This window comes from Aethalodelphis obliquidens, unplaced genomic scaffold, assembly GCF_003676395.1.
Source record: "Aethalodelphis obliquidens isolate GAN/ISIS:26980383/991018 unplaced genomic scaffold, ASM367639v1 scaffold7, whole genome shotgun sequence".
Taxonomy (NCBI): domain Eukaryota; kingdom Metazoa; phylum Chordata; class Mammalia; order Artiodactyla; family Delphinidae; genus Aethalodelphis; species Aethalodelphis obliquidens.
Window position 1 is genome coordinate 19,268,349 of NW_020837951.1, and position 13,148 is coordinate 19,281,496.

A 13,148-nucleotide genomic window follows, 5' to 3' on the forward strand; every position below is an offset into this window, starting at 1 on the left:
AGGAAGAGGATTGGCTGTTAAAAGTTTTTAAACGTACGTTTCCAGTTAAAATCTCTGAAGAGCTAGAACCTGCAAATCAGTGCTAACCAGAAATATACTAAGTCTTACTAGGACTAAAACCCAGAGTCAAACTAACCCAACTCTACTTTTCTCAGAAGCAAAAGTAAATCCTTTCTGAAGGAATATCCAGAGTCTTGTACATCTCTTCAATGTTTCATTTTTTAAAAGTGTCTAGCATTCAATAAAAAATTACCAGGAATACCGGAAGATAGGACCAACTGACCGAAAAGGCAAAAGGAACATACTTACAGAAGAGCCAGATACTGGAGTCAGCAGATGTGGACTTTAAAATATTGAAGAAAACAGATGACAAGATGGATAATTTCATCTGAGAACTGTACACTATTTTTTAAAAATCAGTTAAAAATTACAGGACTGAACATTACAATAGCTTAAATTAAGAACTCAATTCAAAGGATTAACAACTGAGTAAACATAACTGAGGGTAAGAGTAATGAAGTGGAAGATAAGTCAGTAAAACATATTCAGACTGAATCATGAAGAACCAAAAGAATAGAAAACACAGAGAGTCTTAGAGATCCAGTGACAAGGTCTTAACATCCATATCCTTAGAGTCCCAGAAGGAGATGAGAAAAAAGAGGAGAAGCTATGATGAAAAATACTGTATCACAGATTCAAGATGTGCTACAAATCCCAAACAGGATAAATATAAAAAAAGTTATACCTAGGCACATCAAAATACAATTACTGAAACCCAAAGCAAAGAGGAAATTTTAAGAACAGCAACAAGACTGATAACTGACTTCACAAATAATGAAAACCAATGACATCTTCCAAAGGTTGAAAAGAACCCCAGAAACCTGTAGTACTCTAGAATTCTTGACTTACCAAAAACTTCTTTCAAAAATAAAAACACAATAGAGACCTCTCAGCAAACAAAAACTCAATCTGTCACTAGAAGATCTGTACTGGAAGGAAGATACTAAAGGTACTTCTAAATATAAATACTATTCTAAAGAAAAATTCCAAAGGTAGTTTCAGGAGTAGGTGAATAATTCTAGACAAATGTGTGGAAATGCAGGAAGGGATAAAGAATAATAAAGTAATAAATGAAGAATAATAAAAAGTAAACATGTGGATAAACCTAAATGAACACTGACTATACAAAGCATTAATAATAATGTCTGGGCTTCCCTGGTGGCGCAGTGGTTGAGAGTCCGCCTGCCGATGTGGGGGACGTGGGTTCGTGCCCCGGTTCGGGAAGATCCCACATGCCGCGGAGCAGCTGGGCCCGTGAGCCATGGCCGCTGAGCCTGCGCATCCGGAGCCTGTGCTCCGCAGCGGGAGGGGCCACAACAGTGAGCGGCCCGCAGACCACAAAAAAAAAAAAAAAAATAATAATAATAATAATGTCTGTTGTGGTTTAAAATATAGCAAGAATTGAAATCCATGAGAACAAGACCACCACAGACAGAAAGGTTCTAAGGTCTCTGGATTGTCCAGAAAGTGATAGAAGGATCCTCTTATAACAGAATTGCATAAGTGCAGGATGCATGTTGTAATCTAGGGTAACCACTAAGAGAAAAGAATACATACCTCACAAGCTACTAGAAGAGAAATTATACAAATCACAAAAACTTAATGCAAAAGAAGGCAAAAATAGTACAGAAAAAAGAACACAGAAGGGGAGGACCAATAGTAAGTAAACAGTAAGATGGAACATTTAAGCCCAAAACTATCTAATATATCAGGAAACACACTGGACATAGCATAGTAAATACGCCAGTTAAAAAACGGACTGAATTTTTTTAATCCCACACGTTCACAAGAGGGGCACCCTAAATATAAGGATGCAGATAAGTTGAAGGTAAAAGGATGAACAGATATACTATGTAATCGCCAATCAAAAGAAAGCTAATGTATCAGACAAAGTAGATTTTAAGGCAAAAATCTACTAAAGGGGGATATTTCATAAAGATAAAAGGGTCAAACCATCAGGCAGTTCTAATAATTCTAAATTTGTATGCATGGAATAACAGAGCAAAACTTGTCAGAAGTGAATTAAAATACACGTTCACACAAAAACTTGTACACAATTGTTCATAGCAGCATTATTCCTAATAGCCAAAAAGTAGATTTGATGAATAACCCAGCTGGATGAATGGATAGACAAAATCTGCTCTATCCGTGCAATGGAATATTACCCAACCGTTAAAAAGGGATACAGTATTGATACATGCTACAATATGGATGATTCTGGAAAACATTATGTTATGTGAAAAAGCCAGACATAAAAGGCCACAAACTGCATGATTCTATTTATGAAATGTCCAGAATGGGAAAATCCAGAGAGATAAAGTAGACCAGTGACTGTCAGAGGCTGGGGACAGGGAGCAACAGGGTGACTACAAATGGGTAGGGGGATTCTGTGGGGGGAAGATGCGATGAAAATGTTCTAGAATTAAATAGTGGTGATGTTTGTGCAATCTTGTGAATATATATACTAAAAACCACTGAATTTTATACTTTAAAATGGTGGATTTTATGGTATGTTAATTACATCTCAGTTTTTTAAACTGTGTAATTAAAAAAAAAAAAAACTTGGTCAAAAGTAAAAGGAGAAACAGAAAATCTACAATCCTGGCTGGAGAGTTTCCTCCCTTGGTCGCTGATAGAACCAACCAACCAAAATCAGTAAGGATATAGATTTGAATAAGGTAAGTAAAAACTCACACAAATAGACACAGGTAGAAAACAGTATGCAGCAGCTGAAGAAAAGTCATCATCAGATGATGGAGCCCTTACTATGGACCACACTATGAACCAGGCCTTGTGCTTTGCATGCGTCACCTCAATTCATCTCCCTATTATCACATGCCCCCTTAACAGACGAGGAAGAACAGAGAGGGTGAGCATCTGGCCCAACGTCACCAACCAGCTTGTGCTTAACTTCCCTGCTAGGGAAGCAGAATCTTCCCTAGATTAAAGAATAAAGACTAGAATCTTTATTCACATAAATACACCCCATGGTGCTGGAGTAACTGAGGTCTGACGCAGAATGAATAAACATTAACTGTTAATGAACTACATCATCCACAAAAGCATAAGTCGGGCACCTACAGCATTTAAGACATAGTGAGAGATAAAAAAAATAATAATAATAGCAACAATTTCTTGAGCGCTTACTCAAGTTTGCAACTCACAGTTGTAAGCACTTTACATTTTGTATACCATTTAATCTTCACAATCACCTGCCAGGTGGGCACACATCCCCATTCCACACTTGAGGACTGAGACCCGAGGATGCGAAGGACGCGGCTCTGAGGTGGCAGACCTTGGATTTGAATACATGTGACTCTAGAATCCAAGCCCTCCGCTCCCACTTCACGACACGGCACCAACTTCACCAGCTCCATGCCCGCCATCGACACAGAGCTTTGAAACGGCGCACACGTTCCTTTGTGGAATCTCATCTTCACAGCAACCCTGTGAAGCAGGCAAGACAGAGATCACAGAATTTTCTAAAAGAGGAAACTGAGGCTCAAATGCGAAGAAATGTACCTCAGGGGCACACCTGAATGCCCCACCCACTGGGTGACACCACCAGAAACTCTAGAGAGAGGAAAAGGCAGGAAACAACACATCGAGGGTCCTTTAAGGAGGCTGTCAAATGGAGAAACTGCTGTTTGGTCAAAACACACACATTTTTATTCTCTGTTATTATACTTACCAGGGTTTTATGGTTGGATGATAAATATGGGCTACTATTGATCACATTCACAGCCCACACTTCCGCTGTGGCAGGTGAGGAAGACAATGATCGCCTTCATGAATAATTCTCATTGAGCAAAGCGGGCCACAGCATTTGTCGGCTGACGAGAAATGCCTAAAAGAGCCATTTCCAAGGGCTGGTCTATGTACATGATTTCTCTTCTCTGGCCCAGAGAAAGTGAACAGTCAGATTCATCTCTTACATGGTAAGTCACCCACATAATTACATTTCACGTTCACCAGATTCATTTATAGAGTGAACTGACATTCAGAGAGGTTAACCTAGCCAAGGTCACACTGCTAAGAAGTAGCAGATCTGAAATGAGAATACAGCTCTCCTGCTGGCTAGGCCAGTGTTCCATCCAAAGGGGTATCAGGTCTGGGACACCTCACCTGTGTGGGTCTATAGAACCTTTCTGCATTGTAGATAAAGGCATAACAGAGAGAAAGGCCAAGGGTTAAAATGGAACAGAAAAAGATGGAAATTCCCAGATCTTTGGCTTTGAAAGGGCCATTAAGAATCATCCAATCTACCCACTATACAGATGTGTAGACTGAGGACCAGCCTAAAGTTACATAGCTAAAAGTGGCAGTTCAGGACCAGAACCCCAGTCTGTGACAACTTCATCATTCAACTGAGTACAGAGAGTAATTTGCAAAAGCTACTATAGAGATGACAAAGCACTCAGTCCACAGGATTTTTTTCCTTAGCAAGTCCAGGTCATGCACAAAAAGTACAAGGTGCAGTCTTTGTCCTTGAGGAGCTTATAGTCTAGCTAGAAGAATAGGTATATGCACAGGAAAACAGAATCAATAACATAAAACATGAGTAAAAGCAGCAACTATATCAAGAATTTAAAGGCCGCAGAGTCAGGAATTCCCTGGCGGTCCAGTGGTTAGGACTCGGTGTTTTCACTGCAGTGGCCTGGGTTCAATCCAAGGTCGGGGAACTACGATCCCGCAAGCCACGTGGCGTGGGGAAAAAAAAAAAAAGTGAGATGATTTGGATTCATGGATTAAGAGGTAATTTTTAAAAAATAAAAATAAAAAAATAAAGGAGGCAGAGAGTGGCAGGTCTGGCTATGTTGAAAGGCTTCCTGAAGGAGGGATAAGGAAAACTGAGCATTAAAGCATGCATAGGAGGGGGAGGGGCAAGATAGGGGGAGGGGATAAGAGGTACAAATTACCATGTATAAAATAAATAAGCTACAGAGATATATTGTACAACACAGGGGATACAGTCAATATTTTATAATAACTATAAGTGGAGTATAACATTTAAAAATGGTGAATCACTATGTTGTACACCTGAACCTTGTATATATCTTACGTCAACCATACCTCAATTAAAAAAAAATTTTTTTTTACAAAAGCATGCATAGGAGTCCAGCACATACAAAGGAACAGGTATGTCAGTCCAGGAAAAGAGTTTCAACCTACGAAGGATTTTTATGGGCGATGAAGCCAAAATTGCAGATGAAGGCCAGGTCTTAGGTGCTGGGGAGCCTTTAAATGCCAGGCTAGGGCTTTTGGATTTGGGCCTAGGGAACAACGGGTCTTCAAACTTGTTCAGAAGCAGAGCACCTGGCAGCCTCTGAGCTCTTCATGGAATTCCACAAGTGACAGATTACGCTTCACTCCAGGACAGTGTTAGTGTCAGGGAACACACGGCCATTCTCCGTCTGCAGTATGAAACCATCCCACAAGCAAGCATGCTGTGAACAAAATATGGCCTCCAATCAGACAGGATCAGTCTCTTCCAAATATTCCCATTAGCAGTTACAGGCCGTCTGTTTCCTACTCCTCAAGGCCTGTGTGCTAGCATAGAAGCCCAAGCGCCATCTTTTTTCAGAAAATGTAGGAAAGAAACAACTTAAAGATGGAGAACATTCTCAGAATTTACTTCTTCACTTCAGATTGGGAAGAGGCTTCTTATAATCTAAGGGGCCCAAGGCGATGCCACAAAGAGCAGTGTCCTCCCTGAGTCTCCATCTGACAAGAAGGGGGTGGGGACAGAAGCATCACCCGAGACCAAGCTTTGGACACACATTCAGTCCAGTCTGGTCATCTTCACATTTCCTGGGCTCTCCAGACAATGAAAGGGATGTGCGGGTGGCCCTTTCATCCATGCCCACAGTTCTAAGCAGCACAGAAAGTACCTCAGAGTGGGACCATCGGCTTCTGCAAAGGCCAGGGGCCAGTGTGGGATGTTGACAAGCCATTCTCGTGCAGGGTCCTGGGGTGAGCACAATATTCGCAGTGCTGACACGACTGACAGCCTCAGAGTGCCCCCAGATGCTGCTCTCCTCGCCTAGGGCTCACCGTCGGCCACCTTGGGCTCCTGAGGCCTCCCTGACTTCTCACCTTCAGCCTTGGAAGAAGATGAGTACCTTCGTCCCTAGGTCACCTGGCCAGGAATGGGCAGCACCCTGTGCCCAGGATGTGGGCTTCTATGAGCTGGCAGGGGCATGGAATCCTTGGAGAGTCTGTGTGTCGTGTGCCCAATGCCTGGGGGAGCTGAGAGGTCACCAGGAGCCGGATGTAGTAGCCACCAAACACTGCCAGCAGCTGCTGGGCCATTTCCTGGAAGAGGTAGGGAAAAAGAGTGAGGGCCACAGAAAAGTGTCTAAAGCATGAGGGGTACGCCAAGTGGTCCTTACACACCTGGACCAGCAGTAATGCTCACTAGGAAGAACCCGGCAAGGCCCTCACCCGGGACAGCTGCAAGATGCCTGAATCTGGTCTGGAACTCCAGCTCTCAAGCTCTGTGGAGCTCCTGCAGCCTCAGTTTCCACATCTCTGAGGTGGTAACCTAACTGCTAATAGGTGATAATAATGTGCACAAAAAAGCTAGGGAGCCTCAAAGCACTAGAGGAATTACCATTGGTTTATACCAGCCAATCGTGCACACGCACACACACACACACACACACACACACACACACACATTTTTCCAGTTTCAAGTGTCTGTGATTTTGTAAAGTACATGACATCAAGGTAATGCACTTGAAGAAAATGACCAGTAAATGGAGGCATGGTTGGGGGAATACCCCTCTGACGGCAGGATTCTTCAAGTCATACACAGCAGTACCTGCCGAATTGCTTCAGACAGTACTCCTATATTAAACGTGCTTATCAAAACTGGATTTAGCACAAAAAGACAAATACGATATGATTCCACTCATATGAGGCACCGAGAGCAATAAGAGACAGAGACAGAAAGTAGAATGGTGGTTTTCAGGGGCTGGGTAAGGTAAAAGAATTTGTATTTAATGGGTATGTTGTTTCAATTTGGGAAGATGAAAAAGTTCTGGAGGAGGGTGTAGTGATGGTTGCACAACAATGTGAATGCACTTACTGCTACTGAATCGTACACTTAAAAATAGTTAAGGCGGTGAATTTTATATTATGTATATTTTACTGCAGTGAAAAAAAATTAAAAAGTGAAAAAGAGGAAAAAAAATTTTTTAATTGTATTTAATGCATGCTCTTAACACATTTGGTCTCTAAAGTTCCATCCACCTGTCTGGCAGTTGGGATTCCAGCAAAGATGCTCCAGTTTCTTTTGTGTGGCATGGAAGTCTTTCACAGTACTTGTGTCCAGTCTGAATGTAACGAAGTAAAGTGTGGGTTACACCCAGCCTGTTTACGTCAATACAGTTAGGGGTCAAGAATAGGCTTTTAAATCAAAAGGGCCAAATGGGAATGTCAGCTCAGCCACCCTGGGATGGACCCTGAGCAAAGTCACTTCACCTTGCTTAGCCCACTTCCTCATCAGTAAGACAGAAAATCACAGCACCTTTCTGGTTGAGCTGGAGTGAGGACTAAAAGCACTAATGGATAGAAAGCCCAATACCTAATTCGCAATAAATGGCATCAATATCACTACCATTATCATTATTCAAAAAGCAGAAATTCCACCTAGCTCTGTAGGAGCCGTGTTTCCTTGGAGTTATCCTTTGTGCCAGAAAAATGTTGAAAACGTCAAACAGCCCACCACGTACTAACTCAGATTGGTCTTCCCGCCCATTTATTCTAAAATTGATAACATAAGAAACAAAGAACTGTGACAAGAAATTGGCCTCCTGAGAATCATAGGACTGGTTTCTGCCTTGGACTTTGCCACATTCTCCCTTGTTCTGAGACCTTGGGTGAGTCAGCTGACCTCCTGGAAGCTTACTTCACCCATCAAGGAAGAAGGGAAAATAATCTATACTTCAGAGGATATGCTAAAGAATTTTATGCATGATTAAAACCTGTGAAAATGAAAGAGGTCATTATAACTGTTTCTCCGCCTTTTGCACACACTGGGTTCCTCCTGAAATATGACAGTCTGGCCCCCGTTGAGACTTGGGCATTGCTTTTCCTTTGCTATTTTATAAGGGCAGCTACTTTAAAAACATGTGCACACACCCTGAGACTTGATATTCATGACAGGAAATTGTATTACTATTTGTTTGAATGAATTTGAAAAAATAATTTAAAAGACCCATCATAGTTAATGAGCTATTTCACATAAACCCAGACATGCATGCACAAGAAAGAACGTGATCTTATCAATCTTTTCAGCTCTTTGAAGAGATTAATATATTTATCATTTTCCCTCATAATGGTCCTATTTGCAGGTCCCCCCACTCCCCATCCATGCAAAAGGGAAAGTCTGGGCTGGTTTGGACCTTTAATCCCCAAATCTATTGGCTAAAAAGAAAATGCAAGTGCTCTCCTGTATCACACCCTGCCACAGGTCGCCCCTCACTGCATGTCTCCCAGACAGTGGGTCTGTCCTCATGGTGAGAAGAGGGTTGCACAAGCCGCAAACCACATTACCAGACTTCTGGTCTACTAGCTCTTGACCATACCCAACAGACAGCTTGGGTGGCAGGACCCAACAGAACTCTGGAGCAGGAGGAAATGGAATTCAACAGAGATGCATACAAGATTTAAATATCCAACTTCAATTTAAGGAGATGGATGGAGAGATGATAGATTGATTGATAGATTTAAAAATGATCCAAATATTCATCAACGTGTTTATGGTTACGTAGGCTATGATCCATCAATATGCAACTACATATCCAATAGAACTACACAAAAGAATACCAAGATATTTTTTAAATGGGGTGAGGGGGCATCCAATAAGTATAAAATGATTCCTCTAAGCTATCTTTTAAAGTGCTGGCGTGAGGAAAAGAATATTGAAAACTGGTAGGCTAGAAGACGTGTATGGTCCCTACCAACCCAGTAAAGGCATGTCCCCAGGAATCTAGAACTTGAGAGCCCCACACGGACCCTATGCAAACACCTGGTTGGGGAGGAGGGGACCTGACTGGCCCAGGTGCCTGTTACCTCCGGCTCAGCCTCAGGAATAAGCTGGCGAAGCTCAGTCTGCATGAGTGGCCTCTCCGTGGGACGAGGACTGCTGGGCAGGAGAGGAGCTTCCTCCAGCAGGTTCTCCGGCCCCTCGGCCACCGTGGGGCTCACCCCAGTCTCCATGACAACACACAGCTGGCTCAATCTGCTTCTCAGCAAGGACTGCAAAGGAAACAGAGAGGGGCTCGGTGGTGTCCTAAGTTAGGTGGATGGAGGATGCCGGGTGGTTCCCTGAGCCGCAGACCCACACAGGACGGATAGACCGTCTACAGACTCAGATGCTGACCTCAGGAGACTCTGGAGAGATCAGATCATTCCTGCCAAAGTATGGTCAGAAGCACTTTTCCTTCCATGCTCTCATCTGCTCCTCAAAGCAGCCTGGGACGTGGGAATCTTTACCCATATGTTGCAGATGAGCAAACTGGAGCTCAAAGGAATTGCCCAAAGCCACACAGGAACCAATGGGTCCGGATCAGGGCTAAGCCACGATCCTGACTTCAAAGCCAACTACAGCACTTGCGGGGGCCCGAAAATGGATCCCAGGGAAGAAGCACAGGGCTCGAGGACAGGCGAGCTGGGCTCCAAACTTGGCATCACCAACCAGCTATGCGGCTTCTCAGAGCCTCAGTTTCCTCCTCTGTGGAACTGGAGCAAACTCTCCCCGTTCCTTCTCAAAACATTCAGGATTTCAAACAAGTGAAAGTCATCTAAATATACGGTATTTTCCTCTGCCAGAATCTTTATTATTGTTGTTGTTATAAATGAAATATATTCTCACTGTTATTTATTATTATTATTATAGATAAAATTTATATTCACTGTAGAAAATGTGGAAAATGCGACTAGTTAAAAAGGAAAAGAGGACTCCCCTGGTGGCACAGTGGTTAAGAATCCACCTGCCAATGCAGGGGACATGGGTTCGAGCCCTGGTCCAGGAAGATCCCACATGCCGCGGAGCAACTAAGCCCATGTACCACAACTACTGAGCCTGCGCGCTAGAGCCCGCAAGCCACAACTACTGAGCCCACGTGCCACAACTACTGAAGTCCAAGCGCCTAGAGCCCATGCTCCGCAACAAGAGAAGCCACCGCAATGAGAAGCCCGCACACTGCAATGAAGAGTAGCCCCCGCTCGCCACAACAAAGACCCAATGCAGCCAAAAATTAAATATAAATAAATAAATAATTCTATTTAAAAAAAAATTCTTTAAAAAGGAAGAGAAAAACAGCCATAATTCCCTAGGCAAAAACAACCATGATTCCACAGAGGTATTCTTCCCTCCAAGTAACTTTTCCTTAGACACTTGTTCCAACGCTGAGGTAATGCAATCTATACAATCTAGCCTCCTGGTTTATTTTTTTGCTTTTCACTTAAGGTATCTCACCTCTTGGCTCGTCTTCATTTCTCGAACATGGTCGGACAAAAACTGCACACAGGTCTCCAGGTCGAAGTAGACAAACCAGAGCTGGGGAGAGAAGCAGCCGTGACTGCTGAGGCCAAAACGACCCGACCTTGAACTCTCCATCCCTGAGACGGGCCTCCCCTCCTGCCTCCTCGCTGCAGGCTTGCCCTTCTGGGGATGACCAGGTTCATCCCGGTCTCCGGCGTGAGCATGCCATTCTGCTCTCTCCCAGAGTCCCCCCCGCACGACGGGGTCTGGTAGACAAGTGGCTTCGTGTGCAGATTTGGAAAATGTCAAACCCTGTGCCCGCTGGGGGCCCACCCGTACCCACACCCTGGGCCCCTCACCAGCTAAGAACGCGGACGTGGTGCTGAGGAGATTGATCAATCCTCCCAGGCAGACCCCAGCCAGGCTCAGGCGCCCTGGGCCTCAACCAGCCCAGCTGTGTCCCAGACCCACTGTGTGACCTCTCTAGTCACTTCGGATCTCCCCATTGCCTTGGGGCCAAGAAAACAACCATGCCAGGAGGACAAGGCCCTCAGGGTCTGACCTGCCTCCCCAGGGACCTTGTCTGGGTACTGAGGGCTCGAAACAGAGGAGGCCCCATCTCTTTGCTGAATAAATGTTCAATGAGGAATGTGGCTTGGATGGTCGCCGAGCTTCCCTTCCAGCCCCGCCTCGTGGAGGTTCTAGGCTGCTGGTTACCACCCAGGGAGGAGTCTCCAGAAAGAAACACTGGAGCAGAGAGGAAGGAGGGGCTGCCGACGCCATCTCCATTAGCAGACTCCGGGGGACACTGCACAGACTGGGAGAGCCCAGCCCCAAAGTGGGTCCACTGGAGAGGTCACTCCGAGACACAGTACCTGAATCACACTCTGGCAGCCTTCCACCGTGTCTGTCACCCCCAACAGCACCCGGTGTCTCAGGAGGGCTCCGTTGGCAGCCGCCAGCCTCAGATCCGTGTTGGCGTTGGCCTGTAAGACAAACGCCAGCCCCATGGCCCAACCTCCATGCTGCCGGGGAGCTCTTGGGCCTGAGCAATAACCACACACTGTCCCTCCCCGAGACACCACGGGACAATCCTGGTCTCCAAGACACATCCATTGTCTCCCCTATAAAACAGACTGTGGCATTGTTGGGACAATAAATTCAACAGTGTCAGAGAGCTTCGGGTGAAGCCCAGCTCTGCTACTTCCCGGCGGTGTGGCCCTGGACAAATGTGTCCCTTCTGAGTCTTGCTTTCTTCAGTTGTTGAAGAAGGATAAAAAGCATCTCCGGCCCTTAGGAACATGGTGAGATTGAACTGAGATTGTGTGTGTGACGCACTTAACCCAGTGCCTGGGACACAGTCGGGGGCCACACATATCTGAGGGAGGAGGGGGTTGGAGAGCTTTGAGCATCGATTGTGGAAATAAAGCACCTATTTTCCATACTACCTAACCCAGTGACTGGCCCTCGGAGGAGGGCTCTGGGAATCCATCTCCTTCTTTTCCCACCAGAACCAACTGACGCCATGGATGACAAAGTAGGTGCTAAGCAGATCGGGCAGGAGAGGAGAGGAAGGGTGACAGGACCCAAAGCTCTATAAGACCCTACAAGGACTTTCAGATGCAATTAGAAGGCAACCCAATCGAGGACAATGGTCCCCAAAACAGGAAGGACCCCTGTAGGGAGCTTCTGAATGTGTGAGAAGGCCCTTACGGTTGTCACAGGCACAGGACAGGCAATGCTGGCATTTAGGGACGAGGACCAGGGATGCTAAACACATGCCTTCCACTGTAGGCCACGTCCCATGACAGAGAATTTTGCACGTGGAAGAACTGTCCCCCAGCCTACCTGAACCCTAAATGTCCCACTGGGCACGAGCACATGTGAAAAACTCTCTTCATAATTCTCTGACTGGCCAACCTAATTCCATTTTACATATAAACCTAAAGTGTTTTGTGAATAGGTTTTAAAATACATTGGATTTTCCAGGAATGCCACGCCTCGTTTATTGCATTTCGCTTCATTGCGCTTTACAGATACTGCCTTTTTTTTTTTTTTTTACAAACTGAATGTTTGTGACAATCTGAGTCGAGCAAGTCTATTGACGCCATTTTTCCACTAGCGTTATTTTTTAACTAAGGTATGTGCATTGCTTTTTTTTAGACATAGGGCTTTTACACACTTAATAGACTACAGTATAGTGTAAACATAACTTTTATATGCACTGGAAAGCCAAAAAATTTGTGTGACTCTCTTTACTGTGATATCCGCTTTATAGCAGTGGTCTGGAACCAAACCCACAGTATCTCCAAAGTCTGCCTGTATTATAAAAATCAAGGGGTGATTATATTTTGTTTTGCCTAGAACTTTAGCAAGGGTGTTCACCCTTTCAGAAACCCCTATCACCAAGATTTCAGGTCCTGACTCCATCTCTTAACTACCTATATAACCCTGGGCAAATTAGTCACCATCTCTGCCTCCACACCCTCACGTCCAAATTGGAGATAACACCCCCGAACAATAAGGGTTAGAATAAGGATGAAATGAGTTAATACACATAGGACACCTGGAAGAATGAACACTCGATATATGTTAC

At 44.6% G+C, this 13,148-nt stretch overlaps 1 protein-coding gene across 3 annotated transcripts in view; it reads right to left on the reverse strand.

Annotated features, from left to right (window-relative positions):
- Nucleotides 1–3,706: 3,706 nt before the first annotated feature.
- The window catches only part of TMEM268 (transmembrane protein 268), a 30,715-nt gene continuing 21,273 nt past the window's right edge, over nt 3,707–13,148 (reverse strand). For all 3 annotated transcript variants that reach the window (XM_027105092.1, XM_027105091.1, XM_027105093.1), the window contains 4 exons: nt 11,428–11,538; nt 10,547–10,627; nt 9,139–9,324; nt 3,707–6,375 (listed from right to left, as the gene is read on the reverse strand). In XM_027105092.1, the coding sequence (XP_026960893.1) occupies nt 6,196–6,375; nt 9,139–9,324; nt 10,547–10,627; nt 11,428–11,538 (558 nt within the window). In that variant the 3' untranslated portion in view covers nt 3,707–6,195. The remainder of the gene's footprint in view (nt 6,376–9,138; nt 9,325–10,546; nt 10,628–11,427; nt 11,539–13,148) is intronic.